This window comes from Genypterus blacodes, unplaced genomic scaffold (genome assembly GCF_046128005.1).
Source record: "Genypterus blacodes isolate CSIRO-AG114 ecotype Tasmania unplaced genomic scaffold, CSIRO-AGI_Gbla_v1 ptg000020l_1, whole genome shotgun sequence".
NCBI classification, from domain to species: domain Eukaryota; kingdom Metazoa; phylum Chordata; class Actinopteri; order Ophidiiformes; family Ophidiidae; genus Genypterus; species Genypterus blacodes.
In genome coordinates this window covers 1063632-1089436 of record NW_027466833.1, presented here as the reverse complement: position 1 = coordinate 1089436, position 25805 = coordinate 1063632, and the positions used below count along the sequence as shown (strand labels likewise).

The window sequence follows — 25805 nt, the reverse complement described above, 5'->3', positions numbered from 1 at the left end:
ACCGACAAACAACTTCCTCCTCTGTAAGTCGCCCCCGTGGTCCTCATGCTGGACTTTAGCGCTCATTTCATCTGAAACATAATATCGATCTCCGCTTCTTTAAAGCAGGACGGCAGATGAAGTCCACAGTGAGTCTGCGGTGAGTTTGTGCTGCGGCTGCAGCTTATGGTTTCCATAATTACAGAGTGCCGCTCTCTCCTGTAAGAGCTTCACCGAGCCCCTACAGGAGAATGTTGCCATTCAGCCACAAAACTGCGAGCCCTTAAAAGGTTTGGACCGGCAACTCGAGTTTTAACCTGGCAAACGGCGAAGACGGCGACAGATGATCCGTCACTGTTCATCGTCACCGTCGCGTCTCATTAACATCCCAGCTACGTCGTCATCGTTATCGTCACACTCGCGCTTCTTTCTCGTTTGTCTTCGTACGTCTCCCTCTCTCTCTCTCTCTCTCTCTCTCGCTCTCTCTCTCTCTCTCTCTCTCTCTCTCTCTCTCTCTCTCTCCTTCTTAAGGACAGAGATCAACCTAAGATTCACCTAAAGCGAGTGGAGAACCTTCTAAAGGGAATTGTGTTATTTGTTTCACCCTTCATGTGTTTTGATTCAGATTCTGGCCTGTGAGTGTGTTATTGTCCTCCAACTTCACATTTGGAAGTCAAATGAGAAACACTTATGAGTTTGAGGCAGAAAACATCACAGAGAAAAGGACTTCCTATCATCTGAATGCTTAATGTGATGGATTAGCATGATTCTACCCGATCTAGGACGCGTAGATGCACACAAACGAGAAATGAAAACTGAAACATTCACGCCTAAAAAGAAGCAAAGCTGACTCACTGAATCGCCGATCGGAATCGTTCGATTGCCTTCAGATCATTAATGACGACGACAAGGACGCGGCAGAGGATAGGAGATGGAGCCCACGACGAGGATTGAGTAAGAGAGGGAAAGAAATGGAGTGCTCGGGGGTGTAGTGCATGTGAAAAGCAGATGGAGAGGAGAGGAGAGGAGGTTTACGTGGCAAGTGGAAACCATTTCAGTGTTGAGCACGGACGGAGGGAGTGTGTTTATGTGCGCAGACTTGCTGTCTTTATTTGAGCTGCAGGTCTCTGGGGGCATATAGTTTGCCTGTGGTGTGTGTGTGTGTGTGTGAGGGGGGTGGGGGGGTGTTTACTTGTGTGGGTGTGTGTGTGTGTGCGAGCTCTGAGGCAGCCAAGGGGTTAATGTTAGAGGGTGGGAGGGTCAAGAGGTCTGTGTGTTTGTTTGTATGTGCAGATGGATAAGATTTGACTGGCACAGAGAAGCTTTGTGACAAACGAGCGCTCGCAACTCATTCTGACAATCGTGTAACAACACCATCTTCTCCCTCAGCGACTGAGGACTGAAGGGAACTGGAGGAGGTTTACTCCGCCGCACTCAGGCTTTATCTCAGGCAGGCTGTTTGCTGTTTTCTTTGCAGATTCAACAAATGTCTCTGCTCCTGTTTTAACTGAAGTTGTTGAAGAGTTGCCCCAGATTGTAGCTTGGTTTGGAGATCTGAACCAAGGTGGGGTTTCATTCTGGGTGGGTCGGAGTCCGAGTTGAGGTTCTCCACCCCTCAGATGTTGGGCGGGTGCCTCCAATTTTGAGGATTTCCATCTTAAAAAGGTCTTAAAGTAGTCTAGTGCCATATTTTCAATCAACAATTCACCTCAATAAACAGCTATAGAGTATTTAAAGGATGATTGACAGTTATGCTCTGCGAGTGTAATCAGATTTAAATTGAGCTTCAACGTCCAAACATGTTAAAGTTAGCATCACATTCAGACGGTGTGTGTCGGCCCTCCAGCAGAGGACGGATTTAGCACAGAGCCCTGGTGTTCCTGATTAAGTGGCCGTTTATCAGCGTGGCCTCCTGCCTGGCCCCTCCCACCCTGCAGCCTGGCCCCTCCCACCCCTCCTTCCTCTTCTTCAAAACATCATATGCAGGCCAGAAACAAAATGTTCTGCGATGGATTTGATTACAAACCGAAACCAAAGTCGACATTGCCCTGACTTTATTATCGGATATTGCGCAACCCCGGGGGCGTAATGAGTGACATCTAAGGGGCTGGAACAGAACAGTCCAGGTTTAAACGGCTTAACTGTTTGTTTTCTACCTCATTTCATAGTGTATTGTCGTATAGAATGTGACAAAAACTCCTAGTCCTTCACCTAATGCTACAGCCGGCCAATCACAACAAGATTATCCAGGGGGTGTGTCTTAAAGGGACAGTACCTGTATTCTCTAGGTGTAGCACTGATCCACGTGATTTTTGTGCGTTAAGCTAGGTCATAAATGTAAGAAAGGACATGAAACCGGAGGATAGGATGTCTTCTTTACACTTGGAAGGGCAATTACTGAGTTACTGAGTGGAATAAAGACATGACTCCACTCTTTGCTCGCTGAGACACGCGTGCATCGTTAATAATCACGCCGGCCGCTGTTTGTTTATTGTTGTGGAACGCCGCGCTGCACATAATGGTTGAATCTGTGTTTGATATTTCTGCGAGTCAGACTTTTGTGCCTATTTCCTGTGTATTTTGCCGTGTTATGACAGTTGCTCGCTTTGATCCGGAGTGATTCACAGCACCGCTCAGTGTCACAACACCACCAACAAATCATACGAGATGATTTAACAGCCGCCTGACAACTCGGTAAAGTCTTTGTATGTTGGTTTTGGAGAAAGTTTCTATGCTATTTGTTTGCGGTCTGCCCTTCTTCATCCCTCAGGGGTCACATGTTGATTCGATGACTCCGGTGCATCTGTACTACATTGAACAGCAGTGCGATGTCCCTTCCTAATCCCGCTGCACATCTGCTGCTCATGAGCCAAACAAAGCCGCCGTGCGTTGCCAGATTTCACTGCTCTCCTTCTCAAATCCTCCCTCTGATAAAGATAGCCCGGGGTAAATATGAGACTCGGTTGCCAAATACGCTATCAACCCAAAATAAAGCTAGATCTGGAAGAATCTCCCATGAAGTAGAAATTCCTGGGCATGAACAGGCAGAGCCCTCCAAACTCTCCAGACTCCCCGGTTTCCTCTCCTCCTGATGATGAATTACATAGAGTTCCCAACTGTCGTCCCCTTTGGACGGAGCCGATGATGGGTGAGCGGGTGGGGGTGGGGCGGGTGGAGTTTGCGCAAAGGGTGGGGAGCAGGAAGCTTGTGTATAAATCTGAGTGAGGAGAGACATAAACAAAGCGAGTGGCTAATAGGGCTATCTGATGGAAGCCAAGAGGAGAATGCTTTCTTTGCAGAGCTCATAAATACTTTGGCTCTACGATTCCTGATACATGCGTACATTAAAAACACACAGACACGGAGTGTAAAAGCTCCTTTTTCAGGCATTGAGTGACAGAAGTAGCTGCTTTATTGCTCGGTGATGTACAGGCTTCACACACCCCTCTGCATACAGAAAGGCTCTCTCACCTCACACACACACACGCTCCCGGTGCTTTGGCCTCGCTCTTCCTACTGTTGCAAAACATTTCATTTCCTGAACAAGGTTGAAATATTAGTTTTTGTTTTTCAGGCCTACTGACTTTGCTGACAAAGTCTTTACTCACTCTCTTTGCTCTCAGATTTACACCTCACACCCACCCAGCCGTTCGTTGCTCCAGGCCTTTCAGAAACGCCCCAACGCTTCATTTGGCAGGTTTAGAGTTCTATCAGGTCATGAACTCATAGATTTTCTGTGTGTGTCTGTCTTGAGGTTACACTGTTGACAGGCACATGTTTTCATTCCTGATAAGAGATGATCAAGATGTGATAGGATTATTGGAAGCAACAGGTCAGAAGAACATATGGGACATAAGTAATGCACGTATAGTTCTGCAGATGAATGTTGTGTAGAGGCAAAGTCTCTGTTGAGGAAAGGTAAAGAATGGGTATTGAACTCTATATAGAGTAATGTTTAGGGCAAGTAAGACATTTGAACACTTAAATGTATTGTTGTAATTTCGGAAGACATCAAACTGTAAATCCAAACTAGACTAGATTAGACGAGACTTTCCTTTCCTACCTTCCCTACTAATACAGTGTTTTTAATTAGTGATAAACTAATGAACGTCTTTATAAAGAAAGCTGCAGCGCCGTAAACAAATGAAAATGACTTCATTATTTCCCATTATGAGGTGAAGTCTCCGTCTCTCTTAGCGAGAGCTCTTAATGGATACAGAAGTCAAACAAAACCACCAAGCAGGCGTTTCCAAGTGTAACGTCCAAAGAAATCTTAGCATTTACTCCTAACTTAAGTAATTTCTGTCATATTATACTTTTGAAGGACAAGAATCAGTACTTGGAATTTGAATCATCCATACTTTCCAGCGCTTCTGCACCCAGAGTTTTGGTGGTTTGACAAACGTCTTGTACAAATAACATGAAGCTTCTCCAACCGCAGCCTAACCGCTGTGATCAGTGCCAGACACGGGCAAGGTTAGACTCTTAGACACTAATGGCGCTGAGCTCATCTTCATAAGTTATTAGCCCCCTGCCACTCCAAGTTGACTTCTTGAATTTTTGGAAAGTTGAAATCAGATATTATCGGAATCCAGTGAAACAATGTGAATCTCTGGTCTGGAGGAATGTGGACGGCTCGGCTCCGGGGGGAGAAATGGCAGCTTGGTTCCAAACCGTCTCAATCATTCCTTATCTAAGCCTCAGACCTTCCATCTATTGGACTGGATTCTCCTTATTTTCCATCCTCGGAGTGAAATCTAAACGCTCGCCACCAGAAACTGTGTTGACCACATTTTGATTTGATTTGGACTTTATTAACTTCACCCTGCTATTTGTGACGATACTTTCTCTGACATGTTTGTTGATTATGTCAGAAACAAGGCAGCAAACCAAGCCCCCACCCTCTCCTGTCTTGTTATTGTCAGTTTAACATCTATTTTAAAGCCTTTGCAATCCGCTCTCTCCTTCGCTTACAACACCGCTGTGGACACTGAGTGAAAACAGGTCTCCCTCCAGAAAACCCCGCTCGGTTCCTGATCGGCAGGCCGTCTCAGGCCAAACTCACGGTTGCCGGCCAAACGCTGCATGCCTCGCACCTCTGGGGTGTGTTTAACCAGGGGAGTGGTGGGAAATCTGTGTGTGTGTGTGTTACATGTTGACGTAATCATGCTACAGATGTGATACAGATTTCAGGGCAGCTCAGGACAGATAGGTTTGTGTTACTGGACGCAATTATGTCCGAGTAAACCTCAAGGTAACATTACATTACATTACGATCATTTGGCAGACGCTTTTATCCAAAGCGACTTACATTATATTACCACCATTCGCAGAGGGGGGAGCAATTGAGGGTTCGGTGCCTTGCTCAGGGACACCTCGGCAGGGACTCGAGCCGGCGACCCGCCAATTCCCAGGCGGAAGCTCTACCGACTGAGCTACTGCCTCCCACGCCACTCAGTCCATACGTTTACATACACACAAGACTCAGGAGTGTTTGTCCGTACTGTGATTAAAGGCGGCAACAAAGAGGTTAAGTACTTTATTAGTGTACGTGTTGCTAAAAATGCTGATTGAGGAAATGCACACTGAGTCCTTTGTGCCAATTTCGACATCAGGAAAAGCTGATTTATGTCTTTAATTGCAGTATAATCCAAGTTTTCTAGTGCATGTAAACATACCTGGTGGTCAGAAGGAGTTTGAGATTATGTGGGAAACAATTTGGGCTGGTTTTAGACTCCAGCAGATGCTTGTTTGTCCTCCTAAACTCCTAAACTCAGCTTCATATCCTGACCTACTCTTAAAGACTCCATTCTAAACTGAGCCTCACCTACTGGGCTCTATTCTCATCTAGTTCTGTCGTCAGAGGGCACTCAGATACTTGGACAGCGTGAGCCGTGTGTCGGTTAAGTAATGTGAATATGAAAGCGCTCCGAAACTCTGTAGAAAGTAAGTCACAGCTGGAGCTTACATGGTTAACCCAGTGGAGCACAGAGGGGAAGGTTTCCATTGGCTACTCTGCATGCTGGAGTCAGAGCTCTAGTGTTTCATGGAGACAGAGGGCCATCCCTCCCCGCGCTGCTCCAGCCCCTTCATCTGGTTCTATTTAAGGCCTCCAGTGCCGGCTCTTACGATTGGCCTACACAACCCCCTACTCTTCCTCCAGCTCCAGCCCCAAACTGAGGAGAAGGAGGCTTTTTAGCAGATGGTTTATTTTCCAGGGGAACAATCTCCCTCTCTCTCTCTCTCTCTCTCTCTCTCTCTCTCTATCTCTCTCTCTCTCTATCTCTCTCTCCTACTCCGCTGTCCTGTCCTCAACTGGCTTTAGGTCTCTGTCACCGACTCCTTCTGCTCTCTGGTCAGCGCTCTCCTCTCCGCAGGGTTAATGTGTCCAAACACATCTCCTGCACGCGTCTCAGCTTTGTTGGACAGTAAGGATGAGGCAGCTCCAGTGTCTCAGGATGGATTCTCCTCAGTTGGCTGCTTGATTCTTCACCTTTTGGAGAGAGAGGTTTTTGTAGGCTTCCACCGTCTCCACTGCCCTTGATGTTGGGCTGGAGAGGGATGCCGCTCTATGGCCAGACTCCCGGGAAGATGCACCGAGCTCTGTGAATATTGTGATTGGCCGAGCTCTCCTGACAAATTGGCCTATGGCACAGCGGGTGCCCAGCGGTCGTTCTTCTCGTGGGCCCATGGCCGGCAGCTGGCTGACGGCTTGTTTTTTCCCGTCAACCCCAGGTCTGGACGCCTCGGACCCCATGCTCCTGGAGCAGTATGTGGTGGTGGCCAGCTACGAGAAACAAGAGCCTGCCGAAATCAGCCTCCAAGCGGGAGAGGTGGTTGACGTCATCGAGAAGAGCGAGAGCGGTGAGTAATCAAAACAAATATGGTACAAAAACACATAGAGTATGAACACACAGCAAACATACTGGACTCGCACAGGCACGGTGTGTGTGTGTGTGTGTGTGTGTGTGTGTGTGTGTGTGTGTGCTGTCAACACAGTCAACCATACAGAAGCCAGCGCAGACATTTCATGCATGGGTCCATATTTGCTTTCTTCCCTGTTGCCTGTAGCGTTGTGCTCCTCTCCTGTTTTCCCTATCTCAGCCCGCTCCCCTCCTCCTTTGTCCACAGCTTGCTAGCTGTTGCTTAGCCCCATCTGGAGGCTCACTTTGGCCTGCAGTCAGCCCTGTTTTTCCCTGTGTTGGTTTAGGCTGCAGGCCAGAATGTTGCCTGGAGCAGGAGGAATGTCTTCCAGACGCATATTAATTATTCCACCTCACTTTAATGGAAAGCCAGGAAGACATGCCGGATTTACAAATGCCAGCTGTGGAGAATCCTTAGTCAGCTGTTTAACCGCAGAGTGGGGCTCACAGAGCGGGCCGGGGCTTTAGTTTGGGCTCTATGACATTCATGTAGTCAGGGTTGAGTATTCAGTGTGTGTGTGTGTAGGATGGAGACTTAAAGCACAGAGCCATGTGATGCTGTTTATGCTTCTTACATCTTTGACGGTCTTGGCCACAACAAGGTCATGGAGATGTGATTTGAAATGAAAACCGGCTAAAAACAAAAAAGCAGCAGTTAAGCTTCCGAGACGGTGATTAAAAGGGTTTAATATGACGTCACACAGGTCCGTTTACATGCACTTAAGCTTCAGGTATGATCTGATTAAGGCAGTAATTGTGAAAGCAGCATAATAAGATTGAAAAAGGCTTAAATCCACATGTAGGTCACCTCCACAGACGTTTCCTCACCTGGTGGACTCCTGCTGCTGCCATTACGCAACTACTTACATGATGAGTGATCCCTGGTTACAGCAGCTGAAGGCTACAGGCCCACGATGGGGTTTATTATTAAGAGTGTGAGCGAAACAGGACAGGCCCCAGTACCAGGCCCAGTATCAGGCCCAGTATCAGGCCCGGTACCAGGCTCTGACGCTGAGCTTTGGCTGTGTGCTTGGGCAGTAAAACAGTACCGGGCCTGGTGTTCACATGTTCTTCAGAGGGAAATGGAGCCTGGATGGGGAAACGGTGACCGGGGTAAGCAGTGAGACTTGGGTTTCATGTTGGGCGTGAGTGAAACCCCACGCCGCCCGGGGGCCGCACAGAGAAGAGTCAATAGAGTCTGGCGGCTTTGAAGTGTCACGTGTCCCGCCTGTTGGCTCCGTGTATTTGTTTTCGCTCAGCGCTCCAGTAGGATTTCAACCCAACGGGGAGCCACAGTGAGGCGGATACTCCCAACACCTTGAAGTCCTTTAAGCAGGGGGGCCTTCCAGCAGAGGGTTCCTCCCCGCCACATGGGTTTTAAGTGGAGGCCCCCCCCCCCTTACATCTGTATCAGTGGACTGGGCTGCAGAATGTGACACTTCCAGCAGCTCCAACGCAGATTTAGTATTTTCAGTTCAGCCTTATTAGTTAGAGTTTCCATGCTGCTTTCACTTCAGATCATTCATCTCCACTTCGTTGGAGCTTGACAGGAGTTTCTAGAAAGCATAAGTGCAGTTGCGTGGGCTCGTTCCACCACACCCAGGCCGTCCCTCACTTTTATTACCCACTCCTGGACACTCCCGCCGAGGCTCCGAGTCAAACGCAATCCACCTCCGCCTCGCAATCGCCTATTTCCATCCGCTCGGATTTGACATCGATCTAGAAACCCCAACACCTCCTGCGTTTGGAAGTAGGCTGAAGCTGCTGCGCTTTGGCCGCCTGACACGACTCCACTTCCTCCTCTGCCAATACTTACAAGCCCAGGTGTGTGCTGGGAAGGTTTCAGAGCCGGTTCGGTTCAGCATCCATCCCCCCCCAACCCGGCAGGATAAGTGGAGGCGGTTTAATACCTCCTGACAGAGCGACCTGTTAATTACTGAGCAAAGTAGTAAACACGCCGCTGGTTGTTATGACAAAAGGCTGGTGTGGGTTTCAGAACTGTGACATACATTTTCCTTTAAGGCCACGGTGCTCAGTCAAACCTCCCCGCAGAGGCTTTGGATGCGTCCAGTGGAAAATCTCCTTGTTTGGTCAGGAGCACGTTGGCTTTCCATACGATGTGTTGCATTCAGGTGCGTCATGTCAGCTCCGTATTATTCTACCACTTATTTCTCTGCTTGTGGATGCTCTCTCTCGCTCTCTCTGTGCCGTTACACTTCTCTTTACCTTGGATTAGATAATGTATGCCTTTGACAGATCTTTGAATCTAGGTCAGAGCTATAAGCAAGCTCAGCTTTCTCCATTTTTCCAGCCTGCTGTCCCGAGCCAAGGCAGTATTTTCCGTTGCACTGGTTTGATGATACTGTTTTTCTGTAGTGGCCCTTCTTTTTTTTTCACTCAGTACAGTAATACACTTTTACGATGCTGTAGCTTTGGGTTTATTTCTGTTTGTTGTGTTGGATGGAGCCGGAGTGCAGCATGTGTTCATCAACGGGGGAGCAGATGTGAGCAGATGTTGGTGTAGTTTATAATCTCTTCTTTGGAATGCCACACAACAATCCTTCTCTGCTCGGATCCAGATAGATGGAAGTCTTAATCTACATGTGGAAATATGGAAATATCTGGAAACTCCCAGGAGCCTCATTCATCACCTCCAGTCAGAAATGTTGCTCTCGGTCCTTAATTATAATTTGCACGATGATCATTAATTCTTTCCTCACATTCTGCATGAGTGCAGCTTTTTTATTTGTCTATTTGATCCAGCTTGCCACGGGGAGACGCTGGCTCAGAGCGACGGAGCAGAGCAAGGGGAGAGAAACTCTGAGAGAAAATGGAAAAATCCATTTCCTGCCAAAGTCAGTGGTTGAGCGAGGTTGGTTCACTCTAATGGCTTAATGGATCCTCCAGGATGCCTCCTCACTTTACACAGTGCTGGAGACATGTTAACCAAAGCTAGCAGCCTCCTTGGTCAGTTTAAATATGCCAGATTCAAACTTTGGCCTCTAATGGAATATCGTGTAGGAAAGGGGAAAATAATTTGCAGTCCTTTGGAAATATTGTAACCTTTTACAAGAGAGCTGCCTCTCACCTCAAGAACAGTGTTAGTGTGTCTGTGTGTGTCATGTCCAGTCCAGAGGAGAAACTCTGAATCTCTCTCCGGACCAAACTGGGTTGGTCTTGTCCCCGGTCCAAGTGTAGATCATCTTTTGTGAATTATAACGTGCCAGATGAAGTCCAGGAATGCCTGTGTGAGTGAGGGAGGGAGGCTCCCCCCCCCAGAGCCCCCAGAGCCCCAGACACCTCTCACATGTCTGCAGCCCCACCCTGGTTCAATAAGCAAAAGGATGAGCAATCCAACTGTAATCCTCGTCAACACTAACGATTTGAAGTTTGGCACGTCTGACTCTTTAGTTACAAGCATCTGCTGCCTGGCACAAAGCCCAGGGGAGATGTTAGAGTGAAACCCTGGCACATGCAGAAGGTCCTGCCCTTAGCTGGGATGTGTAGGACGCCTACTGCACCCTGACATGGAAACATAGACCCACACACACACACACACACACTCCCAGCTCAGCGCTCGATCTTCAGGCTTGGAGCAGGATGGAGTTGAGGCCACACAGAAAGCAGAAGCTTCTCCAGCCAAGTCCCAGAAGTTTTAAAATCATTCTTTTGTCAAACAATGCTGGACTGATCCCAGGAATTCCATATCAGATATTGTGAAACAGTTTCCTGGTCCTTGGTCTTGTTTATGAGGGTTGCTCCTCTGTTCTGACGTCGTGGAGATGCTGGTGGAGGTAATAAACCTTTTAGGATCACGACCCGCTTGTTGTTCCACCTGGAAGGCGCTTCACACTGCTCACTTTTATCGTGAATGGCTTGTAAGTCGTTGTTAAGGCGGTGAACTCTCTCATGCACTGAGTGAGTAATGTAACCAGAAGCCGTGTTACCCAATTTGTCCGCACTTGGTCAATCAGTGCCTTTAGGGAACCACGTTACATTTACTCTGCTGATTTTGGCGTCGATAGTCGTCCCAAATTTTATCTGGGATGAGAATGAGGCTTCTGGACCAGCCGGTGTGTGTGTGTGTGTGTGTTAGTGTGTGTGAAGCAGAGCTGAATGCCTTTATAAGCAGGAGTTCCAGACGGAGCGTACAGAAGAGCCATTATCCACCCATGAAAACCCTCATTCTCCACTTTCATTCAAGCAAGCGAGGAACGAGCACGTCAAATAATTAAACGTATCCTGTTTTTACTGAAGGGAACTGAAACGTGGCCTCACAATCGATGCAGGTAGAGAGAGAGAGGGAGAGAGGGAGGGAGGGAGGGAGAAGGAGAGAGAGAAAGGAAAGTATTCAGCCAGCACGATATCGCTCACAGTGATCAACGTGTGGAGCAGAAAGGTCTCTCTCTCTCTCTCTCTCTCTCTCTCTCTCTCTCTCTCTCTCTCTCTCTCTCTCTCTCGCTGAAGAATTGACCATTGAGTAGAACCTGAGTTTGGAGAGGGGGGGTAGAAGGGGGGCACTGGCTGGGGGGGGGAACTCAAGGATGTCTGTGTCTCCAGATCAGTGGACCTCAGTGAGCCCTGGAGCTGTGGGGTCCAGCTCCAGTCCGGAGGCATGAGGGGGTCCTTTCTCCTTCCAGAGGCCTGGGAAGGAGAGAAGCTTGTTCCTTGGGTCAACATGGAACTCTTGAAAAGTTGTTGTTGTGCCGTTTTCGACCCCCCACACCCCCCTCCTCCTCCTCTCCTCCTCCTCACCTTTCGCGCCACAGCCACCCAAGTCATTTAAACTCTGTGTTTTACTCAAACGGGAAGTGTGTGTGTGTATCACCACCTCCCCCCTCCTCCCTCCTGCTGCTTTGATACTGGATCTACTGTTAATAAATACAGAAGCTGAGAGAAATGAATGGAGGTTTCTCTTCTTCTGCTGCTCTCCTCCACAGTGGTGTCAGATAACTGCAGGACTGCTGAGCCGCTGCATTCCTCCTCATTTCAGGTCCTGGAAACGGGGGAGAAGAAAAAAAAGAAAGAGAAAAAGATGAAGTGCTCCTCCATGCTGCTGAATCTGTGGTTTGGATGTTTGTGCTAAATCTGTAGAAAAGTCTTGTGCGACGATTACAGATTCGACCCAAAGCACCGAGCTGGGATTGTTTGTGATGTGAGACAGTTTGAAGGAGGACGACAGCGAGACGAGAGAGTAAAGAGAGTAAATCATAGCGGTGACACGCTGCTCTGATGTATGCGGCTGCTTAAGCATCACACTTGATTGATTATATTTTATATACGGTTTGTTTTCTCTGTGCTTTATCCCGTCGCTTTAAGGAAGAATCCAAAATGGCACGTGTCCAGTTTCTGCTTTCTTGCTGCAGCTGAGAATCTGTTGTTGATTACAGAGAGAGAGAGAGAGAAGGAGTCTTTAACCTGATAGAGTTTCCAGATGGCAGGTACTGTATGTGAGACAGACGCACGCTGTCTCTCTCTCTCATCATCTGTCTGTCTCTCTCTCTCTCTCTGCCCTTGTAGAGGTGGAACATAGGGTGAGCGGGACAACGACCACGGCTCTGCTGGGCTTTGAAGTCAGAGCCGAGCAGCATCTGTGCCCGACATCGTCATATATATACATATATCTTTAAAAAAGGAGAGGTTGAAATCCATATGACATTGCCTCTCAGTGTGCTCAGTGGTGCTGCAGCAAGAAATGTATACCTACATCCGCTTGAAGTGTCTCGTGGCGTCTCGTAAATTAGTCTGCCGTTGTTTACTTCCTGTTCCCTTTGAAATAAGTGGAATCACGCAGGTACAGGACTCAATAAAAGCAGCAGGTGGCGCCGCAGCTCGGCCTCTCGCCTGCTCGCACCACTTAAAGCGAGCTGAGTTTGGCGGTCTCCCTCGTTGTTTGGTTTCCCTCTGTCTCTCTGGTTCTTGACATTTGGGGGTGCGTTTGCGGTTGTGATCCGATGGTGTGATGGTGTATATGCGCGCTCCAGCAGACGGCTGCGGGCTCAGACGTTGTCTTGCTTCACCGCTGACCCTAAACGTGGCGTCATGCATGAAAGTGAAACATTTGAAAAGCTTTATTTGATTTACTCTGGATGTTAACTCAAACGCCTGGGCTGTAATATTGAGTAATCACTCAGGACGGCTCCTGCCAGCGAGCTCTTGGCCGCACGTTTCCCCCCCCCCTCTGTGGTTTTTCAAGTTTTTAGCGATGATCCGTCTCCTCTTCCCCCCACATGAAGGCAGCGAGCGCTGATGAGAGGCAGGCTGATGTGGATCCACCCGCCTGCAGGAAAGGAGCAGCCGGGATCAAAGATGCACACAACCATAGATGCACACACAGGTGGAGCTTTAGATGTCTCACACACACACACATATGGACACAAGCAGACACACACATGCTTATTCATCTTTATTTCATCCGAAAGAGAGTAACAAAATGAGCTCATCTCTTTCTGAACCTGAGCACCATTTTGTTTACCTGCACAGTTGTTTAACCCTTTCAACTGTGTGTGTGTGTGTGTGTGTGTGTGTGTGTGTGTGTGTGTGTGTGTGTGTGTGTGTGTGTGTGTGTGTGTGTGTGTGTGTGTGTGTGTGTGTGTGTGTGTGTGTGTGTGTGTGTGTGTGTGTGTGTGTGTGTGTGTGTGTGTGTGTGTGTGTGTGTGTGTGTTTGTATTGTATCCACTGGCTAAACTAGATTATCAAGCCCCAGCAGCTCAGTCCTGACCTTTGCAAAATACCACAGCAGTCCAGTAAATGTTATAAAATTCAGAAAAGTATGCAGTCCAGGATGATTTCATGGAAATCTTATGCATTATTTAATCCCTCAGAAATGTCTTGGCAACGGCAAAGAAACTCCATAAAACTGTTTACTATAACAACCACTGTCTGCGGTCGGGGTCGCCATGACGACTGTCCAAGATAACTGTGTCAGATATGTGCACATCCTTCCAACACTGAGGAAACCACTCAGTGTGAGCAGCGGTGCTGCAGCAAAGCAGAGTAGACGTGGATCAGTGGAAATAAGAAGCTGAAGTGTGAAATCATTCATACCTCCAATGAAAACAACACTTCTGTCACTCACTTCAGTTTATTTATGACATTTCCTATAATTACAACCTGTCTCATATACACCTGCACCACTCTCACAGGTGTGTGTGTGTGTGTGTGTGTGTGTGTGTGTGTGTGTGTGTGTGTGTGTGTGTGTGTGTGTGTGTGTGTGTGTGTGTGTGTGTGTGTGTGTGTGTGTGTGTGTGTGTGTGTGTGTGTGTGTGTGTGTGTGTGTGTGTGTGTGTGTGTGTGTGTGTGTGTGTGTGTGTGTGTGTGTGTGTAATGACAGTTTTATTGCCTGTTCTGAGGTTCAGTGAACTCAGCCTCAGCACCATAACAAACGTAGAGAAATCCACTGCAAGCCACCAATAACAGCCCGTATTGACTCAGGCGTCTTTATAGCGTATTTATATCCAAACCCAAAGAGCCAGAGTGCCTTTAATTGATGCCGATTCCGACACGTTGTTCTTATATTTACTTACGTTTGTGCAGCTGTGAGTCAGAATGACGTTTCCCCAACACGCGACCTGTTTCTGTAAGGAGCAGTTAGATTTAATGTGCTATTAATGACGCTGCTGTTGCCCTTTGCTGGTATATCACACACACACGCACACACGCACACACACGCACACACGCACAGCACACACAGCACACACAGATACAGTTTGCAGTGAAATATCTTTTATAATAAAACTAAAATTAAAAGTGCAATTAAAGAACAACAGAAACAGCAGCAGCTCCTTGCTCCGTTAGTTTGAGGTCAGAAGGAGGCAAAGAAGGAGGGATAGAAAGATATCAGGCCATAATTCCTAATATGCCAAGAGAATAACTGCAGCCATTAGAGAGAAGAAGTAAAATGGAAACAATAAAGGAAGGAAAATAAGGTTTAGGGGTGAATTTGTAATGCAAACGCTGCCCACATTACATGGCTGCTTAGGGCCTTGAGCCTTAGCCAGCATCAGAGGGGGAGGAGCCTGGACCACCCTAACCCCAGGCCGACACACACTCCCTTACATCCAGCTGACGCGAGTTTATCAGCTACACACACATCATCCGTCATGTGAGACACAGAGGCTGCACGTGTGTGTGTGTGTCGGGGGAGGAGGGTCACCCAGAGATCGATCCGGTTCAGTCGGGGAAACATGATCATTACAGCATGACTGAGCGTCTCCAGGTCCAGATCAAATCCCTCAGAGATCAATTTCCACTCAAGTAGAAGAGGGTGACGTCTTCCTCTGGGCGTCGGTTGAGATCTCCAAGCTCCTTCTGCCTCGCATTTTTGCAAGAGAAGTGAATTTTCCTTCTTTTCCCTGCTTTTTACTGACAAACGGAACGGAGCAATGAAAGCGTTAAACTCTGATTTAAAGCCAATAATGACATCTTTGATGATTTAGAAGATTTTAATCTCCACCTGTCTGACGGAGCCTGGGACATAAGGCCGTAATGATGTGGAATCTTCCGTTAAGTGTGCAGGAATAACAGCCAGTATCTCCGCTCGCTCCTATTAAACGCTTTATATTAGAAGATCCAGTGATGTATTCAATCATTAATGAGGTCATCGCCCTGCTTTCTGTTCCGGCCGTAAACGCCACAGATTGAATATTTTTTATGAATCCTCTGCAACATTTCTATAGGCAAATCCACGCTGGAGGTCCGGAGCAGCTGTGCGCCGGCGTGACTGGCGTTCTCTTTACGGCCCGGCCACACAGCTGTCGGCCATATTACATCGCCGTTACCACAGCAAATAGCCTCAGTGTGTCATACACACACATATATAGTGTGTATGGGGCCGCTTCTGTGCCAGCTTTGTCACCTTGTTCACTCTGAAGGAGGCCCGAGGCTCTCATGCCCGTCCAGAACCACGACCAGAACCTCCACATGAGTCACCTTAACGGGTTTAGCTGCAGCTGAATGAAGGGAAGGAGGAAGGAAGGAAGGACGATGATGGAAGGGAGATTTAAGGAACATTTCTCATATAAAACGTATAAGCCGAGGCTGAAAAGTAGGAATTCCACATGAAATATAGATCCTCTGTCCTCGTCATGTTAAAGCCACTTCAGCTCAGCTTCTCTCCACATCTGCTTATTTATTGCCGGTGTTTCCGTGGAGTCGCCGCTGAGTTACAGCACATCGCTCCTACACTTTACTACCAAACAGCATGGATCAACCTGCAACAATGTGATCACTTTATTTCTTTCTATGACTTTCAAACTGAAACACGACTGTGTGTGTGTGTGTGTGTGTGTGTGTGTGTGTGTGTGTGTGTGTGTGTGTGTGTGTGTGTGTGTGTGTGTGTGTGTGTGTGTGTGTGTGTGTGTGTGTGTGTCATAAAGCAGCTGTCAGGGCGATGCTGTCATCCCCAAAGGGAAGCCGCTCAAATCAGCTGCAACATTGCAAATGAATATTTTGGCCGCTTACATCAACAGAGTCCTGCTCACTGACAGAATGACGGATGCTGATGAAATGCAGCTTTAATAAAAGGCCGTCACGAAGCTGCTCAGCGGCCGGGCGCCGTCTCTCTCTCTCCCTCTCTCTCTCTCTCGCTCTGATCTTATTGGCTCCCGGCACAACTATAGATTGTGGTGTGGAAACGATGAAGTGGCTTTGTTTTTCCTTTTCCTCCTCGTGTTCCAGCTCATCCCAGTGATGCGGCGCAGGCTGGAGTCAGACGTCATCGTGCGTAATAGGAGAGGGGAACGCACGATCCCATCAGCAGATATCCTGATCGTTCATATCTGCTGTCGTCTTTTGCGTTGGAGGTTTAAATCTTGTAATTTCATCTCTGACGATGTTGAACAAGCTGCTAAACGCTGTAGATCAGTTTGTGTGTCATCATGAATTGTATTTGAGTTTACCCACTTAAAGCAGCTGGTCACACACACACACATTGGCATCTGGCCAATCAGAGCAGATGTGTGTGTTCAGGTGGGAGCCATAATGCGTCTGAAAGCATCACAAAGGTTTACAATAGACACTTTAATGAAAATAAGGACACGGGCGTTTAAACTGCTGCCTTAAACGTTTCACCTCCTGTGTGAAGCTCTGGATGATATCAGGGCTCAGGATTTGTGTTCATTCAGAATATAAACATGAAAATTGCACCTTTTTCTGCTTAATTTTCTGTGTTTCTATGCTTCTTGCTGCGGAAGGAAACATATTTTGGACGTTTATGGACAAAAACCTTCATAAGAAGTGTTTAAAACTGTGTCTTATTATGTTTGCTGATTAAGTACCATCTGACACATGTCTCCTCTGTCCTCCTGTGTGTGTGTGTGTGTGTGTGTGTGTGTGTGTGTGTGTGTGTGTGTGTGTGTGTGTGTGTGTGTGTGTGTGTGTGTGTGTGTGTGTGTGTCCTTGTCCTTGTCCTTCAGGCTGGTGGTTTGTCAGCACGGCGGAGGAGCAGGGTTGGGTCCCCGCCACCTATCTGAACTCCAACAGTGGAACACGGGACGACTTGGAGCTGGGCGCCTCCAAAGCTGGGGAAGGTAAAGACGCTGCAAACACTCCCTCCCCCTGCCACACACACACACAAACACACACGCACACACAGCCACCACCTCTGCCCTGGATCCCCTGCTCTCTCCCGGCCTACGCTACACGCCTGACGCCTCGCCGGTGTGAACAACTCTCTGTCTGGCCAGCCATCGTAAGCAGACTGGAACAGAGTACAGATTCAGACCTGAGTAAACAGCGAGGAAGAGGAGGAGGAGGAGGGGGAGGAGAGACCAAACCACAACCTGTGTGTGTGTGTGTGTGTCTGAGGTGCACAGTAACGCTCTGTACGGCTGAGATGCGTCGGCGGCGGCGGCGGCGGGTGATATGGAGTGTAGCCGGTGAAAGAGGCGTGTGTTCCCCTGCAGCAGCAGCGCCGAGGCCGCTCGTTTCATGAGTCATCCTCGTTAAATTCATGGCCGTCGTTAATTCCGCCGAGCTCTGACATGAGTTATGTGGTTTTACGTGATGTCTGCTTATCATTGTGGGTTTTTCGCCGATGAGTTACGGCGCCGTAGACAGTTATTGATGTGAGGTTCACTTCAGGGTCCAAAAGTTGTGATATGAAACACACGCACACACACACACACACACACACACACACGCGCACACACGCACACACACGCGCACACACTCACACCTTGGATGATCACTCTGGCACGTTAAAGCAGCGTTCCCATCATGCAATCATCTTGATTTCCCTCATGCGGCCTCGTCAGACACGGCCATCGCTTCACTTTACAGCGACTCCTCTCATCACATTCCTCAACATGACTGCGGGAACACTCGAATTCTCATCGGTAACGCTCAATTAGTGTCACACACTCGAATTACCAGCGGCGGGAGGAGCAGAACCGCGTTTCTCTGACAGGTAAACTGCGCTTCACATGTTCGGATTAATGGGCTTTGTGTGTGTGTGTGTGTGTGTGTGAGAGAAAACTCAACAGAGCGGCGGAGCGGGAATCATTACGTTCCATGTTACACTTCCAAACAGACGTTAAGATTTTCCAGCGCCTGGGCCAAAACTTTTTGCTGTACAATTAGTGTTGTGTGCAACAACACGGGACCCTGGATCTCCACGGTGATGTGAGGCCATACATCAAGATTACAGCTTCACAACATGCTCAAATGGCCTTTTGGACGTATAGGAGACATCAGCGAGACGATTGCAACACACGCACACACACACACACACACACACACACACACACACACACACACACACACACACACACACACACACACACACACACACACACACACAGACACACACACACACACACACACACACACACACACACACACACACACACAAATGCACAAAAGAAGAGAGCAGAAGATTCCTGCCAGGAGTTTAAACTTAAAGAAAGACAATCTGACAGTATGATCAGTGTTTATGTGTCTGGTCATGGGTGCAGCATTAAAGCTCCTAAAGCTCCCAAAGCTCCTAAAGCTCGTCTCTGTCCGTCCCATAGCGTCCATTGTCAGTGAAGACCAGATATATTCCTGTAAAAGTGTCTCTGGACTTGGCGATGTGTCTCTGAGCGCTCAACATGTCTCTGTCTCTCCCAGACACTTTGCGATGTCCCGAGCCTCTCCAGTCGTATCAGAGCGAATCATCATTATGATAAAAGCCCAGCTCATAAATCACAAAGTTCGTGGACTTAAGTCTTGAAACGGCAAGAAACTTTTCCCCCCTCAACTTCTATCTCACAAATCTCTGGGAACACTTGGTGATTAGATGAAAGGCTTTTTTCCGGGGGAAGATGATTTACACGTTTGCCTTTTAATGGCGGCTGGTGTGCGACACCAGAACTCCCACAGTTGGCAGAAATCATTCCCATCTCCCCACAAAAAGGTATTATAGACCTTCAGAGACGTGCGGCTCCGCCCGGGCCAGCGCCGCTCTCAGCTGCTCCGTTAATTGGATGACATTCCTGCAAACGGCGATATGCGTCCCAGATGCTGCAGCGCGACAGGATGGGGTTGAGATCGTGCTAACAACATCCTAATTACAAGCCACGGCGAAGATGTCTGGGTTTAACACTTCCTCTATAACCTCCGCTCGCTCCTCACCCGTCCACTCACCCATCCACCTCTAACACTCCTCCTCCATGTTGTTGCTTTGTGGTCTAGTGTTTAACGTCCTTCCATGTAAGCTCAGCATAGAGTTAGATCCATGCTATGTGCGTGCGTGTGTGTGTGTGTAACATCTGTGCTTGCTCTCCATGTGTTTGTTTGTCTGTTTGTGTGTTTGTCATCGCCGTCGTCTGGTCACCATGTGTGGCTGTCAGTTACTAAGCGACATAAGGCCCACCTGAAGAGGCTGGACCGGAGATGGACGTTGGGGGGCGTCATCAGCAGGCAGCAGAGCCGAGGTGAACTGAGACAGACGCCACAGCAGCTCCACCCCCATCTCCCTCCCCTCCTCCCTCCTCACTCCCTCACTCACCCCCTCTCCCCTCAGTCCTTGTCCTCCTCACCCCACCTTCACTCATCACCTCCTCTCCCTCGCTGCCCCGGCTCCGTTCTCTCTCCGTCTGCTCAGTCTCGGGTCATTATCGCGACCCAGCAGCTGACATTAATATGACATTAGCCTGCAAAGCAAAGGTGAAATCAGCTACTTTATGTACGGCAATTACGCAAACCGAAACTTAAACGACGTTCCAAAATTGCCCCGTGTAAGCATTTTGTTATAATTAAGCTCTGAGCGCCAAAAGCGTTCTTTTGACCGAAGAAATCACACAAAACAATTCCCAGTCATCAGAAACGATGGCGTAATAGACGTCTGGATGCTGAACGCTGTGTTTTAGGAGCGTGTTTGGATTCTTTAAGAGCAAATGAAGCCTGACTGTAGATTTGTAAAGCAAAGAGGCCGATGTTTATCATGTGGCGGCGCTGAAACGATACAAAGGAAGTCTTTATTAATCCGTGCTCGGTCAGGAGAATAATCCAAACTATTTATTCTTGCCCGTCCTGTTCTGTTCTCACCGAGGCCGCGGCTTCTCTTTTTATAGGACACGGAGTTGGACTGCAGACAGAAAAGTAAGGATAAGCTATTAGGTTCAGCCCAAACTTGTGCTTGGCAATCATTTCTCAAAAATGAAATCTGCTCTCTGGAGTGGAGAGAGATTCGTTTCCACCCAGCAAGACTGAAATCCTGCTTTGTGTTAAAAACAGAGCGAGCAAGAGAGAGAGAGAGAGAGAGAATTTGTGCTGACTCCACAAAAACAGTTGAGAACACTGATGCAGGCGATGCATGTTGTGGTTAACATAACATCTGATTCAGAGTTTCCCCACACTGCACGGCTGGATATTGTTTAAAAAGGTTTGCTGAGAGGAAACGGCTCAACCCAACCCCCGACACAGAGAGGCCGGAAGAAGCAGGCAAAAGGAAAACAAAGCTTGCAGAAACATCCAGAAATATCCTGCACCCGTCTATCTCCGGGGTTTGCTCAAGAGTAAAGGCAGTTTACAACCCCACACACACACACACCGGCTACTCCACAACTCCCTGAAAAGGATGGAGAGAGAGAGAAAGAGAGAAGGAAAGAAAGAGAGAGAGAGAGGGCGCGTGGACATGGAAAACCCTGCCGGCAGCATGTTGATTCTTGAGCTCAGACAGGAAGGACAGAGCAGAGTGGCGCCTCTCTCTCCGGTCTCCTCTCTCTTTTGAACGCACCGTGTCTCCCAGTGCTGCGTGTCCTTAGACAGGAATTTGTGTAATGACAGGAAAAAGGTGTCTCTGCTTTGCCCTTTGGCTTGCGGGAATGCATAGATCAACAACATATGTGGACTTAGGAGCTGCCACAAATCTCCGTTAGTATTTACCATTGTGACTTTTACAATGTTTTGAAGTTGTCCCACAAAGTTGCTGTTAATTACACTTGCAGACAGAGTTTAATATAAAGGGTATAAGCTCAGGAATATTGCACTGCTGAATTCCACAGAAACGAGTTAAGAAGATAGAGATCTACTTGGTGTTGTTTGTTTTCCATGCAGATCCAGTTGTTAGTTTGTGTTTAGATGTTGCATAACTCTCACCGTCGTCTCTTTCTGCTCTTTCCGCTCTCTGCTCTGGACCCGGCAGAGGAGAAGTTCATCACCGTGCAGCCCTACACCAGCCAGGGCAAGGATGAGATCGCTTTTGAGAAAGGCGTTATCGTGGAGGTGATGCAGAAGAACCTGGAGGGTTGGTGGTTCATCAGGTAAGACTCCGCTCATGTTCCTTTCTTTTGAGGAGTGAACTGCTTTCTTTAAAAAAAAGCTCTTTCCACCCAAACAACATTTCCAGGTACCAGGATAAGGAAGGATGGGCTCCAGCCTCCTACCTGAAGAAGGTGAAGGATGACCTCACTCCCCGTAAGAAGACTGTGACGGGCCCGGTGGAGATCATTGGCAACATCATGGAGATTAGTAACCTGTTAAACAAGAAAGCGTCGAGTGAGAAGGACGTGCAGAGCGAGAGCGTCCCAGAGAGCCCCCTGGTGGCCAAGAGGGAGATCAGCCTGCCAATCCCGTGCACCGACCCCAGCCCCACACACTCCCCGCTGGATGGAAAGAGCAAAGTGGAGCCTGCTTCACCTGCAGTCGCACGGATCGCTCCTCATCGGGTGGAGATCGGTTAGTCCTGAATGTTCAAGTTTAAAGTACAAAGACCTTGAATTATATTGTATTCAAAGAAACCGTTTGATATTTATTTTCAAATGTTACTGTTTATGAAAGATCTTAACTTATGGTAAATCATAGTAATCAATCCTGTGGTTATTGTTCAGGTTCCCCAGTTCTCAGGCAAAAGCCTCCTCCTCGAAGAGATGCAACCCTGGTAAATACAATGACTTTGATCCCATTTGTTGATTTTTTATTTATTTAAATGTAATCATTTTGAATGTATTTATTATTAATTATCATCTTAAATGTGTCATTTCTCTTCAGGGATTTCAGTTGCCCAGCCCGCCAGAGCCCCCTACGGTTGAAGCAGAGTATTACACCATCGCAGAATTTCAATCCTGCATATCGGATGGTATCAGCTTCAACGGAGGACAGAAAGCAGATGTAAGCTATTTTATGCCAAAACAGTATTTCCCAGGGTAATCCTGCATAGTTCCAAGGTCATTAGTCTGAATCCTTCTCCGACATGTGTTCCAGGTCATAGAGAAGAACTCTGGCGGCTGGTGGTATGTTCAGATCGGAGAGAAGGAGGGCTGGGCTCCCTGTTCCTACATCGATAAACGTAAAAAGCCCAACCTGAATCGTAGGACAAGCACCCTGAGCCGCCCAAAAGTTCCCCCGCCGGCTCCGCCTGTCAAGAAACTCGACTCAGTGGAGACCGCACCGCCCAGCAGTCCTGGCTCCGAGGCCCCGGAGTCCCCTGTGTCTCCGGGGAGGCCTGTGTATGAGGAGCCTGAATATGATGTTCCCGCCATTGGCGATCTGGATATGGAGTCTGAGTTTGAGTTTCTGAGAGGGGGAAGTTCCTTGGTGGATGGGAAGATTGATGACGCGTCATCTGAGAAGGGATCCCACCTGTCGTCCAAGCCATCCCCAGCATCCTCACTCCACAGCGCCTCCTTCAAGATGGGCGAGTCGTTTGAAGAGGGACACGAGGCAGAGGGCGAGGCGGAGGGAGACGATGAGTGCATCTACGAGAATGATGGTTTCCGTGCCTTCAGGGAGACTCCAGAGCGGCAGAGCAGCAAGGACTCAAATTCCTCTAAGACAAGTGTCATGTCAGATTTTGGCAGGACTGCAAACTCAAACCCAAAATCAGGGGTGAGGAGATCTGCAGGGATCAAGCTCAAGATTGACTTGAACGGAAGTCCATTTTCATCCAAAACTGAAGAGGCGTCAAGTCCTAAATCTGCCTCCACCGAGTCCACCCCAGATCTGTCTCAGCAGTCCAGACCAAAGAAAGACCAAGAGGAGAACAAGGCATCCTCCCCTACCAAGTCCTCCTGTAAACTAAAACCAGTGGTGAGGCCTAAACCACACCTGGCCAAGGCTTCCAGTGCAGAGAAGATGGACATCAGCACCTTGAGAAGACAGCTGAGGCCAACAGGGCAGCTAAAGAACGGCATCAAAACCTCCAAAGGTGAGGACTCGGAGACGGCTTCAGTCATCTCCTCTGAAGACTCCTTCTCTTCTCAGAGCACGTCCGATCTGTCCTCACTCTACTCCAAAGGCAGCAGAGGGGACTCTGACATGGAAGGCTGTATTCTTTATCGCACCACAGACCGGTATGAGAAGGTCCAGGATTCTGAGCTGAGTTTCCCAGCTGGAGTGGAGGTAGAAGTGCTAGAGAAGCAGGAGAGTGGCTGGTGGTATGTCCGCTGGGGGGACACTGAGGGTTGGGCTCCGACCTTCTACCTGGAGGCTGTGCGGCAACAAGATGACATGGCAGGGTCCGAATCTGATGGCACCCCAACTAAGCCTGGAAGCCTGAGCAAATCCAACAGCCTGGAGAAGAACGAACAAAGGGTACAGGCCTTGAACAACATCAACCAGAACCTGAAGAAGGTGACGCCTCCGATCCCCTCCAAGCCACCAGGGGGCCTCTCCAAACCTTTAGGATTATTTGGAGGAAAACAGAAGCAGAACAGCATCAAGCAGCAGCAGGTTGTCCGACCCCAGTCTGTCTTCATATCGGCCCCCATCATGGACGGCCCCAGCTCGGTCGTCTCTCTGAGGAGGAATGAATCCCTCAACTCCACTGACCACCCACGTTCCAGCCCCACAGTGCGACGCAACGCCTCCTTCGGCACAACGCCACGCAACTTCGGACCAAACAACTCGGCACTGCCCAACTGGAACAGATCCGCTACTGGTAGCTCCGAGTCCCTGGGCTTCAGCGCTCCGAGGAACGCCGTCCCCGTGTCCACCGTGAAACCAAAGCCCCACATCATCCATAACAATCTCAGAGAGGTGTACGTCTCCATAGCGGATTACCATGGCGACGAGGAGACCATGGGTTTTCCTGAGGGGACGAGTCTGGAGGTTCTTGAAAGAAACCCAAATGGTTGGTGGTACTGCAAGATTCTGGACAATGGCAGACCAAGGAAAGGATGGGTTCCGTCAAATTACCTCGAGAGAAAGCACTAACATTCATGAACCGAGCTGGCAGAACTCTGTACACAAGGTTTAACCGATAAGATGTTAAGGAAAGACTTAAACACTTAACCGGTACCTCTGCTATCCCGGGCAGTCGGATCACATTGAGACTTTGAAATGATAAGAGACATCTGGAAACACGAGAGGACACGATGAAGAACCCGAGACGGCGGATTCGGGACTTAGTGACACGGCCAAAGACAACAACAACAAAGAGCAGAGGAATGATTTTGAGTTCATTAGTTTGCCATGCTTTTCGTTTGGTGGTTACCTTTAACTTGAAATAACAAATCTGAAAGTCGTTGTGTGTCCAATCCTTGAACCTTTTTTCTAAGTGTATTGTGTATTTTGTATTTTAAGCATTTAAAGCTTTTTGCATGGAATGATTTAGTATACTGACAATGCCTTGGGCTGGTAAGAATTAGCGTCTTCCTCCTTTTCTTGAAGAAAACTATTTGCCAAAGCTGCTTTGTGTTAGTCTCATCTTGATACTGTCTGTTTGCATGTTTGTTTTTTTTAATATCCTTTGTTTTATTCTAGCCATTAAATTGTGTAATATTGTCTCTCTTGTGAGCATCTCTGATTAGCATACTTTCTATTTCTTTGAATGTTTTTTAAATCCTGATTCCCCCCTGAATTATATTCCCTTATTTTGTCCAAATTTAACTTCAGCCAAACCCTATATTTATTCATTACTCTAAAAGTTATTATTTTATCATGACTTTACTGATACACAGTTCTTTTTTTTACAACCGCTAAAACACTTTGAAGAACTGCTCTATTAGTCATAATGTTAACCTTTAAAATTTCTGCTGGGCAGTAAATTTGACAGAACTCTTCAGCTGCAGTCGTCCTGGGATGCTCACCTTTGTTTGATGTTAACTGTGTGACCAATGATGATAACTGAAGTGCCAGAAAATGAATTCAATAAATGCACTTTTGAACTCTGATCAGTGGATTCTTTTGAAATCATCATCATCACTTTTCGTTTCCTGTTTTATTTTGTTATAATCACCTCTGCTGTCCTTTCTGAGACTTCACTTCCTGCTCTTTGGTGATGGATGAGTCGCACCTGTCCCTAATCAGTCTCACCTGTCCCTGGTTAGTTTACTCCTCCAGCCTGTTTGTCCTTCTCCTCTGTCACATCCAGCTTGTTTGGCTCCTGTCGTGTCTCCTGTGACCTTGTTGGATTGCTGAGATGTTTCCTGACTTCCATGTTTGTCCCTTGAGCTGACTCTCCACGGCCCTGTGACTTATTCC

General features: G+C 48.0%; 1 protein-coding gene across 2 annotated transcripts in view; it reads left to right on the top strand.

Annotated features, from left to right (window-relative positions):
• Positions 1-25495, top strand: part of LOC142991681 (SH3 and PX domain-containing protein 2A-like) — a 41491-nt gene extending 15996 nt beyond the window's left edge. Inside the window, exons 7-14 of one of the 2 annotated variants that reach the window (XM_076141782.1) lie at positions 6715-6843; positions 17318-17431; positions 19733-19816; positions 21529-21646; positions 21733-22061; positions 22214-22263; positions 22374-22493; positions 22587-25495. In XM_076141782.1, the coding sequence (XP_075997897.1) occupies positions 6715-6843; positions 17318-17431; positions 19733-19816; positions 21529-21646; positions 21733-22061; positions 22214-22263; positions 22374-22493; positions 22587-24536 (2894 nt within the window). In that variant the 3' untranslated portion in view covers positions 24537-25495. The remainder of the gene's footprint in view (positions 1-6714; positions 6844-17317; positions 17432-19732; positions 19817-21528; positions 21647-21732; positions 22062-22213; positions 22264-22373; positions 22494-22586) is intronic. The other variant, XM_076141783.1, reaches the window with a different exon arrangement.
• Positions 25496-25805: the final 310 nt, after the last annotated feature.